General features: G+C 41.4%; 1 protein-coding gene across 1 annotated transcript in view; it reads right to left on the reverse strand.

The window, feature by feature from the left end:
• Positions 1-4,033: 4,033 nt before the first annotated feature.
• Positions 4,034-18,070, reverse strand: part of tll1 (tolloid-like 1) — a gene marked incomplete at both ends in the record, with an annotated part of 39,273 nt that continues 25,236 nt past the window's right edge. The window contains 7 exons of the mRNA XM_079219675.1: positions 4,034-4,168; positions 5,122-5,372; positions 5,667-5,880; positions 9,191-9,318; positions 12,091-12,216; positions 17,194-17,374; positions 17,460-17,620. Of these exons, the coding sequence (XP_079075801.1) occupies positions 4,034-4,168; positions 5,122-5,372; positions 5,667-5,880; positions 9,191-9,318; positions 12,091-12,216; positions 17,194-17,374; positions 17,460-17,620 (1,196 nt within the window). The remainder of the gene's footprint in view (positions 4,169-5,121; positions 5,373-5,666; positions 5,881-9,190; positions 9,319-12,090; positions 12,217-17,193; positions 17,375-17,459; positions 17,621-18,070) is intronic.

The raw sequence follows: 18,070 nt of genomic DNA on the forward strand, positions 1-18,070 counted from the left end.
CTCTGAACATCACCATGCACTTTGGAAACTTGAGTGTATAAAGACCATATGATTAATGGAGAAAATAATCAGATTAATTTAGAATTGTAGGCAGAATGAGTGAAATGTGCGACTACAGATGCCACTACTGCGGTAGACTCAGCAGTTGTGGTTGTGAACTGACACAGACTCCATCTGTGCATTGTCCATAATAACCAGACTGTTGTTTCTATAAAGTTATAATTTTAGATCTGAAACCATTAGTTGATGTCTTATGTAAGTAAACCTTTTGGCATTTTTTAACCGACGAAGAAAGAATCAGATTATGTGACCTCCGGCTCAGGGCAATTATGATTGGTATTTTGACTATTCTCCAATAGTTTGTGGACAAAAAGATGTTAGTCTGTTTGTCACGAAAATAACAAGCAGATGAATGAACATAATTGTTAGTTGCAGCTCTCAATAATTTTGCAATTTTCAGTGAAAATCCAGAAAGTCTTAGAATGCACCCAATTAGTTTCCCGCCGCCCCACTTTTACAGGAGCTGAAATAACCAATGTGGAATTTATAATGAAACACCTTTCATGAGTGTCAAAATAAAGATGCGATTATTATAAATTCCACATCCTGCTCCTATATGCATTAGTAGCTCGAGTTTTCTTTTGGTTCATGTTCCAGTGCTTTGAGCAGCACAATCAAAACTATTTTAAACTTAATTGTCTTGGGATGGTAAAAGTTACAGTATTGTTGATCTCTCAGCACTGTGTAGAAAAAAGGTAGTGGCCATTAGGGGCAAGAGAGAAAAAGGTGTTTCTTCTCATTTGGGGTACCTGTTCCTGAAGGCTTCAGCATACAGTGACGTCACGGCAGTCTGACTGCAGTTGTCTGGATAAACTGTAGATGGAGTCAAAGTTACAACATTCAAGAAAAGTTGATCAATTTCAGATTCCCTGATATATCTAATGCTCAAACTGAGCGCCCTCTAGTGGTTGACTGGCTGTATGACAGTGGCACCAAACGGCTGTGTGTGTTGCACCAAATGTGACACCTGAAGCTCATCAAACTGATCCTTTGAAGGTAAGTGGCTTTTCCTCAAGATACCGCAAAGCGGTTGTGTTTAAAAAGGGTCAAACGTACTTTTATATTAATGTTTATAAAATAATTGACGCCTTGACGCATTTTTTTTTAATTTTTTTTATGACTACTCATAACACGTAATTATACATATTAACTCACAGTAGTACTTCAGTGGGTGGACGTCACCATTATGAAACAGTGGCAGCGCCTGCACAGAAGGCAGTGGCGTTTTTTGAGAAGAATAAATGGTTTAGTAACACAGATTTGCACAGATTTTCAAAATCTGAAAATTGTAATATTTGACACAATGCGCTATTTCCCATACAGTTTAACAAAGTAGATCATCAGAGAGCACGATACCTGTTCTCAATTTTCTGTTAATTCATTTTAGTGCTTTAGTTTTTTATAAAATATAAAGACTGGTGGGCACCAAGATGTGGCTATCGTCAACACACAGCAGCCGCTGACCTTCAATTGTGGAACAATGATAAATAACACCAGTAACTGAGTATTTTTATTTCATGCTTTGAGTCAGAATTATGTTAGTTAAAATATTACTCAGTAGCCTTCCAATAAAATCACACTTTCCTCTGCAGCCAGCAGGTAGTAGGGCTTCAACTCAAACACTGGGATTTTATATGGAGTCCGATGGTGCCAACACAGTGATTATAAACTGTTGTTGTGTTAAATTGTAGAACAACACAAACCAAATCAGAAAATAATCTACTACCTTTTAGAGATGTTGGTTGACAAAAATACCTAACTGTTTCCACCTGTTTCCAGTTTTAATGCTAAGCTAAGCTAACCAGCTGCTGGTAGTAGCTTCATGTATAGCACACTGACAGGATAATGCTATTAATCGTTTCATCTATCTCCCAGGAAGGAAGCAAACGGGCATGTCTCCCAAAATGTTTCAACGTACAAATTGATTAATATTGACTATATTCACCCTAGTTGTGGACACCGGACTCCATAGAAAATACATAAAATGACTGTTGAGGTAGAATAAGTGACAGAAGCAGCTGCAGACAAGAAATAAAGTCTAACAAAACACTCAAAATGGGCTTACAGATTCTAAGTTGACTTCTTTAACTAAACTTTGCCATGGACTACTTGTAGGAAACAGATTATTAGATTACAACAGACCTAACCTGAGCCTTTAAACACTATCAAATGTCTTGATAGTCCAGGTCAAAAGAACATAAATGGATTCACCAAACACAGCAATAATCCACAAGACACAGCTGCCTGTAGTTTTTACCTGTGTGTATTTTAATGCAGAGGACGTCATGTCAGTGTCCCTGAACTACAGACACAGAGGTGGAATGATAAAACAAAAACTACAGTGGATCAGGGTCACCTGGAGCTTGGCACGTACAGCGATGAATGATTCAACTTAAAAACATACAGTTTACAGACACACACACACACACACACACACACACGCACATTGTTTTTCTATAATCGCCTATAACACACACACTTACACGTTTTCATTTCACAAAATAGATGATGCATCCTGTATGCACCTCGATCCTCCGTCAACTTTACATCACTTTGCTCTCCACGCTCCAAATATACAGAAGGGGACGTGTGTGTTGAGATGTTTGGGGAAAACACACACAAATTAGTTTTAATGTGTAAGCATGTGTGTATGTATCTCTGAGAGCAGCTACAAAAAAAGACACACAAACACACATGCACCATTGACACTATCTCACATACAGACTACATTTCCCATGTTTTTTGTTGTTTTTTTGACAATAAAACCATTCAAGCTCTCCAAACAAAGGAAATACACAAGAGCATAGGAGCGGCCTTCTATAGCATACATTTTGGTTCTAAGGCAATATTGTAGTTCCACAGGACTAGTGCTGTTGATGCAGTGTGCTGTTTGCACGCTGGCTGTGTCTCGTCTGCCATTCAGTGTATTTTTTATTTTTAGCACCATGGGAATCTCTCCTTCAATCAGAATCGCGTCACTCCGAGAGACGGCTGTGAAAATATTCCCTTCCGATATCCACTTTTTTTATTTTCGGGTGAGGTGGAAACTGGAAACATCCATGAAAGTTTGTTACAACAAGACGGTGCAAACTCAAAAACAACATACACACACGCAGGCACACACACACACACACACACACACACACACACACACACACACACACACACACACACACACACCATAATGCAAGGCTTAACATTAACATCACAGATCATTTGGAAATCCTCCATTTGCATTTTTTTATATTTTTTTCCCATTCCACGATGGTCGTCTGCATAAGCTTTAAGCAAAAAGGGCAAATGACGGCCTTCAGTCTTTTGTTTGTTCTTTTTCTCTGTACACACATACAAGTAAACACAATGGGTTTTACAATAAGACATGAAATAAAATCATCTGCAGCCGTTCTGAGCTGGGCTGAAGAGACCAGTTCCCAGGCATCGAAGGCAATAAAAACGTCTTGAGTTTCCTCTCAGTTCCTGCGGGTTTGAGAAGCCGTCCGATCGCAGTTCAACGAGTGGGAAAAGTCTCTCAACTCACTGGCTGGATGCATTTTCTTTTAGGCCGACGCTCCTCGCGCATCCGTAGTTTATATTTCTGAATATGAATCTCGTGTGTTAATGTGTTTGTTTGCACTCTTTCGTTTTTTTTTTTGCGGCCGTGAGTGTAGCTTGATGTGCAGTAATGAAAACCATCTCCTCCACAGAAATGGTTCACTTTTCTTGACGTCTCATTGTTTTTCCGGCCTCGTATCAGAGTGCGCTGACCTGTGTGGAGCCACGGAGGGAGACCAATGTTCACTCAAAAGTGTTGTCTTCCTCCCGCGGCTGGCGAGCGTCCACAAACGTCCACGTCTATCCGTTGTGTCCGAGAAGAGGGGACAGGCTGTACTTTTCTCATTGCCATGGTGAAGGTCAGGGTGACGGTGGCGTGGGGGGCTGCACAAAGGTCAGAGGTCACGGGTTGCGTGTGAGGTCATTTCCTGGTGTGAAGGCTCTCCTGGAACTTGGTGCTCGTGTAGCGGATGTGGAAGCCCTTCTTGCTGATTGTGTCGTCACTATGGAAACGGATCAGCATAGCACCTCCGGGCGAGTAGATCCCCTCCCTGGGCTGAGGAAGGAGAAGGAATTATTAATAACAATATACTTTAAATGACATTAGCTTCGGTGTGTTTTTCCTACTTTCAATGCTTTCCTACTTTCAAACTTTTTAATGCAAGGTTTACATTAATTAGAAATATCTTGAAACTTGTTTGAGCTGCGTCATCTTCATTAGTGTAACAAGGTATGATTACAAATACTGTACTTCAAATAGTACAAATTTGCGGTACATACAGGGGTCATTTTTTCCACATTGAGTACTTTTAATTGACATACTTTAAGCATGTTTTTTTTTACTTAAGTTACAATTTTGGTGTCGAACTTTTACTTTGACGGTGTCAACACATTACCTGAATTCAGTACCAATACACAAAATATAATTTTTTTAATACCACAAAATCAACTGTACAAATATCTGTTGATGTATACTGTGATGGGTCACACAACTCAAGTGGAGAATTAAACTAGCTGTCTGTAATGATAGGAATCTTCTAAAATAGTGCAGCATGCTTTTAAAATGAACAAAGTATAAATTATTTGTAGTTAAAGACAAAGTAAAGACAACTTCCCACTATGGCTCTCAGCCACAAGCCCATTGGTTACATTGTTTATTTTCATATGGACACAGTAGTATTTAGTCAACGTTAGTCAAACTGTACTAATCAGCACATTTGTTGGGGACTAAATTTATATGCACCTGAATATGAAAATTTCCTTTGAGTATTTACAGCTGCAGGATGTGTGATCAACACAAAATAAAGTACAGTGCCATGAATGAAGGAACATGTCGCCCAGCTTGTGTGTTTTTAAGATCATTTTTAGGACAACAATGCAGCTCTATAGGAAAGAGGTATAAGATATTTCCGCCGTTGGTTATACGAGCAATACTTCTTCGTGAACCTGGCTGAGTTTTCTCATTGAAGATGAAAAATGAGCCTTAAAATGAAGAAGATAAAATCTTACCCCTGAACCGCAGAAGCGTCCGAGTCGATGCGAGTTGGCGTCGTACCCGTTGTACAGCTCGATGTAGTCATAACCGCAGTCCGCTTCCTCCTCCACCTCAAACGTGACGAAGCTCAGCTCGATGCCGTAGCCCTGCTCGGCCGTCAGCAGCCACTCGCAGTCGGTGTGACCCGGATAGTTGTTGTCTCCAAACTGGGAGTGAGAGTAAAGGTTCTTCTGACGAGCTTCGGCTTTTAGACGACCGCCACACTCTGCAGAGACCCGGGACCAGAACAGAGTGACACATTAATCTCATAAATTAGGCGTTTGTTAGATTTTGCTTTGTCCAATATAGTCAGATTTCATGAATGATTTTCATCTGGCATGTGCGGTTGTAAACCACTAGAGGGAGGTATTACTCAAAAATCTATTCAAACTTGAGAAATCAATGCTGGTGACTGAGAGAGATGCTCTTTGCAGACACAAAAGCTCACACAGTGTTGCACATGAAGTGAGATTTTATCACCGACACATGTTAATTAACACTTAAATACACTTCCACACACCTGTGGAGTGTGTAGCTTGGAAGCCCTTTCTTTGTACTGAGGCGTCAGAAATGAAGCGAAGGTACATCTTGTTGCCGGTGGAGACCAGCTGCTCCGGGATCTTGCTGCCACACAATCGACCCAAGATGGTTGCCGTGTCACTGTCCCCGTCGAAGGCCTCCAGATGGTCATATGCACATTCCTGATGCTGCTCGATCTCAAACTCATTGAAGGCCTGGAAAGATGGAAGCGCAGAGGATGAGAGATAGCTGGGTGTGATGTGAGAAAGTGGTGAGAGACGAACGTTTGACCTCCCTGCTCACAGTTTTATAGGGACAATTTCTTTGTGGGAAAGTATTACCAGTGAGATTTCAAGCTGAGGTCTCTAGATTATCCAAAGGACAATATTCTGGACAGACATTTTCCCCAATTTTTTGACACATCAGATTTAAAAGCATATCTACTACATGTGTGTTCGTTCTTAAAGTGTGGGTGAACAGAGTCTTTGGAGATTCAAGTGCACACATGTAGCATTCACATGTCTTTTTAAAACGGTGAGAAGAAAGGAAGCCAATAGTAAGCAGCAAAGGGGATTTTTCCATATAGATAATCTTGCTCTTGTTCCTCTGACTGCAGAAATATTCTTGGTGATGTTCTTACAAAACCCCAAATGTGTGTCCTACAGTATATACACGTATGCATAACTTGATGTCCGACAACAATGAACGTCATTCAGAAGGAAATTAGAGAATTAGACAGAGACTAATGACAAGAGCGTATACTTTGAGGAGCCTTCATTAAACTGTGTGAGTCATTTCCTGAATTGGAATCCAATCATTTTATCAAAAAAACTGATTTCATGTAGCTGGATAAAGAAGCTATAAAAAACATGACTAAGCTTTACTGAGTCTTTAATCAAACCTGCAATAACAGATTTTTTGGCCATTTGGGAGCAGTGGAAAGAAAACTTAACACAACCGACAGCCGACATGTATCGCCTTTTAAGTAGATATGTTGGTGATCCTGTCGGCAAACAGTTGCACAGTTACAAATTCAGTAAATATCCGTAAACATTGGTCAGTTTTGGCCCAAAACAAACAAATGTTAACGGTGACAGTGAACAGGAACAGTAAACCAAAACAACGAGCTGAAAGTTCCTATAAAGGAACACACAGTCATGTGATCCATTGGTATTATATAAAAAAAACATATTTGAACCAAAATAACCACATTTTCTGTCACCAATAACGTTGTGGTTTTGCTACAAAATCAGACACCTTTGGTCGAGATGCTGAGAGTGACATAAATATTTCCACGGCTCTTCCCGTCAGTGTTACACCCCTTTAAAACTCTTTCAAGCCGACATGAATGTATTTGCGTTTCATATCCTTTGACATATCTGAGAACAGACCTCTTTTGCCTTTTTGCCTACAAATTGCTTACACACTGACATGCATGTACACAGTGTCACGATTCCTAATCTAATCAAGTCACCGTGAGCTGAGTCATAACACCTTGCAGGCCTCTCTCCCACACAGACACACACTACTCTGATTGTCTCCCGAGCCGTGCTCCATCACGCCACCACAAGCGCCACGCCGGATTGGTTTCTAACCAGCCAGGCGTGAGGAGAGAGAGAAGGACGAAGGTGGGCTGATGTGAGGATGTCGTTACTGAGAGAGGAGAAGTTCTCTACTCCATGAGGATTTTGTGTGTGTGTGTGTGTGTGTGTGTGTGTGTGTGTGTGTGTGTGTGTGTGAGCGACAGAGACTGAAGAGGCAATAACTTGAGATTAGATTGACCTTCAGGTCTATGCTCATATTTCTGGCCTTAAATATATCTCACTGAGATGTCATAACGATGGAAACAGAGAGCAACCCAAATATATGCAAATTGGAAAATTTGCATATATTTGGGTGGTGCAAAAACTAGGTTTTAGGTGCAAAAACTACTACAGTAAATGTGTTATCACAGCAGATGATGTATTAATGTGTTTTCAGTTACGTAAGTGACGAAAAAAGATTATCAAAACTAAATGACAGTTGATGACAGTTTTGACAACGCACAGCGAGCTCAGCATGCGGCGGCAGGGAGGAAGTGAGGTAAGGAGCCAAATCCTAAACATTCGACTGCGTGTCTAGATCAGGAATGTGTGTGCATATTGTAGAGATTGCACTGTTTTGTGTGCGACACTAATTGCATGAGGAACACGAGTGGATTTTAGGAGGATTGTGTGTGTGAATGTGGGCATGTGTGCTCCTGTACTTGTATCTTTGTGAGGACCAATTTGCATCTCGGTATCAAGATATATACGTGCATTTTAGATTAGCTGATTAATTAATTAGTTGACAGAAAATGAAAGTAAGAAAATATGTAAGAATGAAGAAATGGTGATTTTTCCAGCATAATAAAATGTGGGGATTTGCACATTTTCTGTGTGTTATGTGATAATAAACTGAATATCTTTAAGTTTCCAACAAAACACGCAGTTTGAAGGAGTTGCCTCTGGCTTTAGTGAATCGCGAGTTTGATTATTCTCTCCTTTCTCATGTTGCAGAGACCAAATGGTTATTTGATAAATAGTTAATACTTTTAACAACACATATAATGTGTTCCTGTGGAGCCCTGTTTGCATGCATCCTCAGAAATGAATGTTACATTTTGGCAGGAACCAATTCAGCACATGCACAGCGACAGCGATATACCAGGATGTGAAGTAAGGTTAGCATGTTGCGAATGAGGCATTTTCTGTCCTGATCTAAACGCTAACAATGTAACCACCTCAAGAGTCGCAATGTTTAAATACACTTACGTCATGGTTAGACTATAAATGTGTGTCTAGACCACTCAATCACCTCTAGCAAACAGCGTTAAGCATTTTCTGTGAATCCACCTGAGTCAGGAGAAACTCCATTTGCATCAAAGCTAACACTGTTAACGCCATTTGTCTTCTGTCACATCCTCTCCTCTCCCTTCTCTCTCTCGGAGTCTCTCACTGGACTAATAACCTCGCACACATCACACTTTAAACGTTCGGCCTCGACTATCTTTAATCCGAGATGCGCACGGCGGAGCAAAATAACAATGTCTGCTTATTCCGAAATATGGAGCTGCGCTAACTCGAAAAATGTGGAGACGACTATTTGTGGTGACACATCAACCCTTACATGCGCACATGCATGTGTGTGTACGTGCATGCACACACACACACACACACACACACACACACACACACACACACAAAGCCACAAGGACACAGATGGCCACTGCCCAAGGCCTCTTTCTAACGCATGAGCACACGCTTGCAGTTAGCCCGAATATACAAAAGTGCACTTTCTCCGACGTTCACATTTGGGTTTCATAAGTGGAACATTGGAGGAGAGATCATAGAGAAAGATGGGGGGGAGGGCAGCCTGAGGGTTTAACATAAGATATGACCCCACAATGCATTGTTCGGAGGGAAGGAAGAAGGCCATTAAGGCTAAAGTAAAGGGGTAAGGAGGCGTCGCAAGCCCTCGAAGTCTTCACGTTTTCAACACACTTACTATCTTGACTCGGTGTCCTGGCGTGGCTGTGATGTCCCAGGTGCACTCCTTACGGCTGGGGTACTTGTCTGGCCAGTTAGGGCTGCTCAGGGTCCCACTGGGGCTGTGGATCTTATGCTCACACTCAGCTGAACACACACACACAGAAACACACAAGCACACACACAGAGAGGAAGTTAAAATCATAGCTGCACAGGAAAAGGTCAGAGGAAATGGAAAGGGAACAGGAAGGAGAGAAACAAGAGAACCAAAAGAGAGAGATTTCAAAGGAACACATCCTGATGACAAGTTCAGTGTGAATTTCACATGGACGCACGCACGCATGCTTTAAACAAACACACTGCGACAATAAGCCTTCTGCACTTGATCTGGATGGAGTAGTCACACATTACCAGCAATATTTACAGGTGAAATTAAGGTTATCATTCTGGACGTCATTTAAACCACATTTGTATTTATAGAAGCAAAAATCCATATTATGGATCCAATGCCGAGAAAGGTGCTTATAGTTACACTTAGACTGTTTTAAACCAAAATACAATACTTACTGCAAACTCTGCTGTCTAAAATCTAAGCCCTTGTTGATTGGATGTTAAAGAAATGTATCCTTAAAACACAGGATGTGAAGGATTGGATCCTCAACATCTGATTACTGATCTGATCTGTTCCTCACACATACACGATTTTTACGAGATTTGTTGACGCATTCAGCAGTTTCAATCAAATCATTTTTAAGATTCAGGATCCATTCTGGATGAGTTGAGAAATAAGGGTCAAAGACAAGGAAGCGATACACATAATGAATAGAGATGCTTCGATACATTGAACGATTTGTTAGGAAAATGATGCAAGTCACACTATTTGGTCTTTACAGTCACCAGATCTCAACCCACTTGAACACAACGTCTCTGACTGGGTTTTCTCCAAAGCAACACAACTTAGACAGTGAAAAAAGGAGTCAATTGTATTCATGTGATTATTAGTCTATTTAAAAAGGGGCAAAGCACATGAATAAATATTGCTGTAAATCAGCCGGAGTTAGCTCAAAGTCTATTTTTCATCCGTATTCGCCTGCTCTGTTATTACTTTGTTAGTTACTCTTAAGATCTGCACTGCCAATAAAATAGCAGCAAACTTTGCTGACAACCGACCAATAACTGATACTTAACATGAAACACGTCAGCTGCAGACAAATATTACAGCCTCCTAACAACTGTGACGACTTTCCTCCTGGAAAGTTTGCGTCAGTTAAACAACAACAAAAGCTACGAAGGCAGTCCCACATGGCAATTGTGTGTGCGTGTGTGTGTGTGTGTGTCTGTTCGTGTGTGTGAGAATGTGTGTGTGTGTGTGAATGTGTGTGTGAATGTGTGTGTGTGTGTGTGTGTGTGTGAAATGAACAGCTGTAATGAAGGTGATGGGGGGCAGGAGGCATGCATAAGACAACAGGATGTATTCCAGAGTGACATTTTTTATTTAGTCAGACAAACTGAATGAGATGAATTCACAAGATCAATGTTATAAAAGACAGTCTTCTCACTGGCAAAGTATTAAATACAGACATCATACTCTACACACACTATGGTTACAGAAGACCCCCACACCTTTAAACAATTTAGCTACAATATACAGATGTAAGCTCTGACAATAATAGCTGTGTTGTCTGACAGCAGATAACTCTTTTCACATAATCATAACAGGAATAGTTTATAATGCCACAGCATCATAATTCTACCAGTATTCAAGTAAATAATCCAAAACCTTAAAGTTTAACAGTTGTCTTCCTTTTTTTTTTTTACTTTATTTTCTTTTGCTGGTTTCTCATATTGACAGAGTCATCACACACTTCTGTCAGGTGACCACTATCACTAAAAGGTGATCTATAAATCAAAATGTTGACAGCGCATGTCACCCTATCCAAATGTCCACCTCCACACGCACTTACAGTATGTATGCATGTATCCACACACACACACACACGAACACAAGCTGTGTGATGGGAATATGGATTTCTATGACTCTGCAAGGTTACTGGGTGAAGCTGGTCTAATGCACATGTAAACACACACACACACATTTACGCACAGGAAGACAGAGCTACATACAAAGCTTTCAAGCTCCCAGATGTTTGAAACATGAGTGTTTTTATGAGCATCACAGGAAGCCTTTAGTGAGGTGAGTATGTGTGCTGATGTGGTGTGTGTGTGTGTACACGTTCAAAAGTTCAACTTCAAAGAGTCAAGTATAATATGGCAATTCAAGTGTGTGTGTGTGTGTGTGTGTGTGTGTGTGTGTGTGCAGGGGATTTTGGTAATAGCTTCCAATAAATAATGATTTCTGTCTTCCTCTCTGTGAGTTTGCTTTAGTGACCTGCAATCAGAGCGGTTTGAAGTCTACTGAGACAAGTCGTTAAGTCTCAAGTCCTTTAGTGCTCGTCCAAGTCCAGTCTCAGTGGGCAGAGTTGTATATTGACCAGCAACTGGTCAATACACAACTCAAGTCTTACATTTGACACTACCCAGAAACCTGTAACGTCATATTGTCAATCTCTTGTGTATTTTTTGTTTATAGCAATTATGTGCAGTTATGGGTCATATTGCAGTCTGGCATTTCAAATAGTTTGTGCACGCAACCCACTTAGCAATAGTTTCCTGAAACAGTTTTTAAACATTTCCAGGCCCCGACCGTGGAAACGTGAAGAGAACACTATCCTCAACTGGAAAGGACCAGTCTGTTGTCATGCGGACTCTGATGTGGGTAAACAAAGGAAGGGCTGTATGATGGACGGTGACTGTTCTTGTGAATGAGCGCATGCTTGTGTGAATGTGGCAGCGTGTGCATGTGCACGCCGATGCTTTTATGCCAGTGTGTGTGCTGATGTGAATGAACGTGAAACCCACCTTCCTTACAGTCATGTTTGTTCTCATGCAGCACAAAGCCATGGCGACACTGACAAACGTAAGAGCCCACTGTGTTGATGCACTCGTGCTGGCAGCCGCCGTTGTCCTTGCTGCATTCATCTTTGTCTGTGAGAGATACACATGCAACACATCATTCATGTGGGAACAGCAAAATAAAGAAAAGAAAACGGGGTGGAGGGAAGTGGAAGGTCAAGCAGGGGAGAGGAGTGGAAAGATTGGAGCTTAAGGAAGGGGAGGAGGGTTTTTGAACAAGGACAAGCAGTACAGGAGGACAGTAGAGGTGGAGAAACAAACAGTGATATAAAGAGGAGATGGAAAAGGTATAGTACTTATAAGAGACACAAATAAAGAGAAACATGAACATTATTATCCTGCAATCATGATAGGCAAACATGATCACCCAAATGAACTGTGAGACTGCAAGATACAGTTCATAATTCACCTGTAAAGAGTTAAAGGCAAGACAAATGGTCAATGGAGAATTTGTTCCCAAAACAGCTTTACTGTCAAGCTTTGGATTTCTTCCATTGAACCAAAAGCACAAGAGCAAAAGTGAAATGAAAGAGTTACACTTTGTGTTTATCCGCTCTAAAATAAGCTGCAAGCATTAGCATGCCCGCTTGACTACCTTAATACATACAGTAGTAACGTGGTTTCCACTTCATTTGCTATCTACATCCTTTTGTGGGCTTATGTTAAAAATTAAGTAGTGGTCAAGACCGTCACAACCACTACATTTAATATAACCCATCATGTGAACGCTGGTCCTGGATACTACGGCTGTTTATCAGAGTGTTAGCGGCTCTGTCCTGCACATAATTGGATTTGGGGAAGTTTACACTCCATTATGTAACATAGCCAAACTCATTGGTTAATCCAAAATCCTCAAAGCCTTTCCTCTTGTAAACATGAAACATTTTACAAGAAACAATAAAGCAAAAATAAATCTCAGGGATGCTAGCAACATAAGAATGATGACGCACCTCTATCTTGCTGACTCTTTGTCTGGGACATGTAGTAGTGTGTGTAGTCATCAAATACGTATTTAAGATCAGCCAGAGTTTTAGTTAAGTTGATGCTGGAGTTTGTGGGACTGTTATAACTTTTTGAATGTGTATGTGACATGCGAGAATGGAAAGATTGACAGGCAAGCAGCAGTGACTAAGAGGGACAGGAGCTTCTGTGTGGCCATGACAGCTTTAAATATTGTCTGGAGCACAACTATTTTAAAAATAATTACTAAATCTAAAGATAAAACAAACTTTAGGAGTAATGAAGTTAAACTTAGAGCAAAAGCAGACAACTACAACCAACGGTTCAATGTGTTAGTGTGAGTCTGGTTTTGTTGGCCTGTAAAACTGTCTTTGTGCTGCTCTTGGGCTTTGTGTTTACGGCTGCTTTGTGGTCAGGCCTGGACTCTGAAATGCCTCTGACCGTAACAGCTGGTTTCAGATCAGCTGTGCTCTCTTCGGGCCAGTCAATCACTGCCAAACCAGTCTGATGTCTTCACTCAGCCGACAGAGGAGAAACTGTAAAAATGTGACGAGAGCTTCATGTCATCGCGTTCAGATGTTGTGAGCCTCACGTCGTGATTTTGGAAGAATTACTGTAGACGTGCTTCTCTGTGATTTATACGTTCACCAACACTGTACATGGGAGGGTGAGACTTTAAGTTGTCATCGGGACACCTAAATGTAGACCACAAATTCCCCCCATGAGTAAACTAATTTGATTTTAAAGCATATTTTGCTCCAATATCTGCTAAAATAACACCATACTGCTGTATATAAAATGGTTGTGTGATATGAAATCAACTGTAACAGTAATTGTTACCATTCTTTTTTTGGGGCTGTTATTTTTATGATGGTGATACAGGGATGTAAGGAGTTGTTTTAGGATTTAAATTAAAACTGATTAATTAAAGTCAGTAACAGAATAACTAAAACGCCTAATTTTCTTTTTGCAGATTGAGATGGGAAGATCTATCCAATGTCTGTTTGCTGAATATGAAGTTACAGCCAGCAGCTGGTTAGCTTAGCCTCTAAACTTGTGGCGACAACAGGAAGCCTTTGCCTGGCCAAGAAAAAGGTTTTCTTAATGAGCTTTAGAAGCGCTCCTTCATGGATGTTGGACCTGTTGGACAGAGCCAGGCTTGCTGTTTTTCCCATTTCAGTCGTGCTAAGCTAAGCAGCTGCTGACTGGAGCTGCATACTTAACAGCGGTATTGATCTTCTCATCTAATTCCTGGCAAGAAAGTGAACATGCGTATTTCCCAAAATGTCAAACTAATCCTTTAACAAACAGTTCCCCCCCTTTGTTTTACCTTAAGTAGCTTTAATTAAGCTTGTTAAAATAATCTTCAACACTGTCTGACAGTATCAGACATTTTCTGGATCAGTATTGAAGCTGCATGTTTCACAGTTAATTCAATATTTCACTTTTTTTAATTGGCTGCATCATTTCCCCCAAATTCATATTTGGAGATTTAGTTCTCGACAAGTCCTCGGAATAAAGTTGTCAGTAAACTTGAACAATGGCTGTACAGCATGAGTTTTTACTGACTGGAATGCCACTGCTTAAGAGAGCACAACTTTTTTCCTCTCCCTCTTCCTCTAATTTGTGGCTTCCTCTTCTTAACACACGGCTTCTCCTCGGTGTGACTGGGTGATGACAAAAGCCCTTTTTTAATGGAGCAGAACACTGGAGGCTCACACGGTGGCAGTGGAAGGGACAGGGAGAGCTCTCTGTGTGGGGCTGCCACGCTAACAGCAGTGATGGTGTCAGAAACGGAGAGGTGGGGATCTTCAGATGACCGCACAGGAAGACAGAGCATGCGAGTGTGGGAGACGGAGCAGAGTGAGAGACAGATTCCTATAAAGAGATGTGAGATTAGACACAGACGCCCAGTCTCACCTCAACTCAAGACCTTGTGAATCAAACTAAATCTGCTTTTAATGAAACCACTAAATCCTCCTGTGTGTGTGTGTGTGTGTGAGTGTGTTTGTCTGATGTGGTATTAGGGTGCTATTGTGGGCTCAGTCTCACCCTAACGCAGGCTAAGAAGCTTTGCGGTTGATGTTACACAGCGTGCATTGTAGCTTTCGTCAGGTTAAGCACACAATTTCCACATGCACACACACACGTGCACACACACATACACCACACATGCACACTCACATGGATTTGTAGTTTGTGGGAGGCCACAGGGACCTCCCGAAAGCCACTGGATCTTTGCCAACCAAAAGCTTCTGACAATAGCAAAGACACTCACGCAGTAACTTTGAACACACACACACACACACACACACACACACACACACACACACACACACACACACAATAAATTCCCTGTGAAGCCACTCTCTACTGGGCACTATAACTTCCAGGTGTTCTGGAGGTAGTTTCATTTTGTCGAGCTCGTCCAGTTGATAGCTTTACTTGCTCCGACGGAGGAGGCGGCGGAAATGTTACACTGAAGTTGCCTTTTGTAGTTTTGCCAATCCAACAAATGTATCCAAGCAAAAGCGAGTAGAGGATATTTGTTGTGTTTTTACTGGGGAATCATAGCTGTGTCCCAATTCTATACTCCGTCCAAACTCTTTCCAGTATGTTGTGTATTCATGCTTGGAAAGCAACACAATTAAGACATGTATACTTGTTATATTCACTTAATATATATATATATATATATATTTTGTGATACTGATGATGATAATGTCCGATGATGCAATGCACAACAGAAAAGAAGGACCTTCTAACAGCTCCAACAAATTAAAACTAAATTACATTTTAAATATGAATAAGTAGTGGGCAGTTTCTGGACTACAGACAATAAAACATGTATGATTTCAAACTGGCAATTGCAGCTGCAGTTAGATTGACCAAAATATATATGTCTAACCCGTATAAATATATATATACGCACCTATATATTTCATACTTGCCAAGTCAAATAAGACCAAACTTTTCATAAGCGTGAAACAAAGCTCCAATAACAATTTATTTATACATTGTTAACGGCAGCTTTCATGGAACCCTATCATTCAATTTAACGGAATGCTTAAGCGGCTGAATGTTAATATTGTATTGTGTTGTACTGATATTAAATTGGGACAGAGCACATATTTCCCTCTGGAGGAGAATGGATTGAACGACGATCCCTGCCATTAAGACGGATCCATCCATTCCCTCGTCACACGAGAGGACCAGAGCCAATCAGAGATTCCGATTGTGAGGTCATGTTACCTCTGACCTTTGATGCGGTCGCCAGCTTGTTGTTGAAATGGCCACGGGCGGGGGAGCGGCTGCGCTTAATGTCCTGGCATGACTCAAACACAATCATACGCTCGTGACACAGAGCCAGCCTGTCTGAGGGAGAGAGGGCAGAGCGCAGGGTGACGTGTGCAGGACACCTGAGAGCCGGCGGAGGCTCGGGAGACACAGCGTGACAGACAGACACATGGAGACAGACTGAGGAACAGAGAGGGGTTCACACATAACATATGGATAACACACACACAAATGAACACACAATGGAGGTGGGCAGATCAGGAATCAGAAATGGAGAAAATGAGTGTAGCACAGTGAAAAAGCACAGGTATGGGGTAGCGCGGGGGGTTCCATCTTTCACCACCAATAAGTTGTAATTGTTTTTGATATTTAACCGTGACAGTGATTTTTCTCTAATCCTGATGACATTTTAATCCCAATCCCAATTCCCTACTCTTGGCCCTTCCCTATTGGAAATGGGGAAATTGGTAATGGCCCTTAAAGAGCAGCGCCACGACGGGGAGGGGGTTGAAGCCTTGACCTAGAAAGTGAGACACCACTCAATGCGTCATCAGTTGCTGATTCAATTATGAATTAACATCAACCCATAGAAATGTCTGCCCTTCACTGATGCAAAAATGCAAAAAAAATATGATGGTGGATTATTTTTCAAGCTTCATACAAGGGACATGAAAAGCTTCTCAACCTGCTCCTACACCATATGAAATACACTGCTCTGCCCACCAACACACACACACACACACCTACACACACACACACACACACACACACACACACACACAGGTGTCTTACCTGAGAAGAAGTGAGCCTTGAAGCCTTTCTTGGAGACGGTGTTGTCGGATTTAAACTCAATCCTCATGTTGTTATACTGAGAGGTGATGACCTCAGGGACCTCGGTGCCGCAGTATTTACCATGCAGCTTAGAGTCGGATGAAAGGCCGCTGCGCACCTCCACAAAGTCGTATTTACACACCTAAACACACAAATAAGGCTCCATGGACACAAGTTTGCCACTATGTTTAGCATCTCCGTAATATTTACGGACAACACACACTCACCTCATTTCCCTCCAGCTCGAAGGCCTCAAACTGCATGGAGATGCGGTACTGAGTGGGGGCGACTACCTGCCACACACAGTTCTTGTTGGGCGGGTACTCTTTGGGCCAACCGGGAGTGCTGATGGTCCCGTTCAATTTAGAGAGGAGACCGCCGCATGCCGCTGTAGACACACACAAACAATCATTTAGGCACACACGGCAAGGAAATTATATACGTGTTTACATGTTTCACAAGCAACAAGGACAGAAATGCATAGAAAACAAAGGAGTTTTGAGCCGTTATATTTTAAATCGAGGTGGCAGTGGGACATGCATTAGCAAGCTGTGGTGATTCAATGCTAAGTCTGTGGTTTTTCAACTATTTTGATTTAAAATGTACAATGTAACATGTAAAGAAACAGAGCTATCATTTTGAGTTTGAGTGGTCGGTTTAGTGCAATGAGGAGACTTTGCAGACTTGTAAACTGCATTTATTTTAGTCGCAGAAGGGTTTTATTTCTGATACGATGCAGTTAAGGATGCAGACTCTTACTTCAACTGATGATGCCACTAGATTCAGCTCAAATGAAAAGTGAAATGTGTATGGAAAGTCAATACTACTGATGTCTGCT

Source organism: Taurulus bubalis (assembly GCF_910589615.1).
Source record: "Taurulus bubalis genome assembly, chromosome: 6".
Lineage (NCBI taxonomy): Eukaryota > Metazoa > Chordata > Actinopteri > Perciformes > Cottidae > Taurulus > Taurulus bubalis.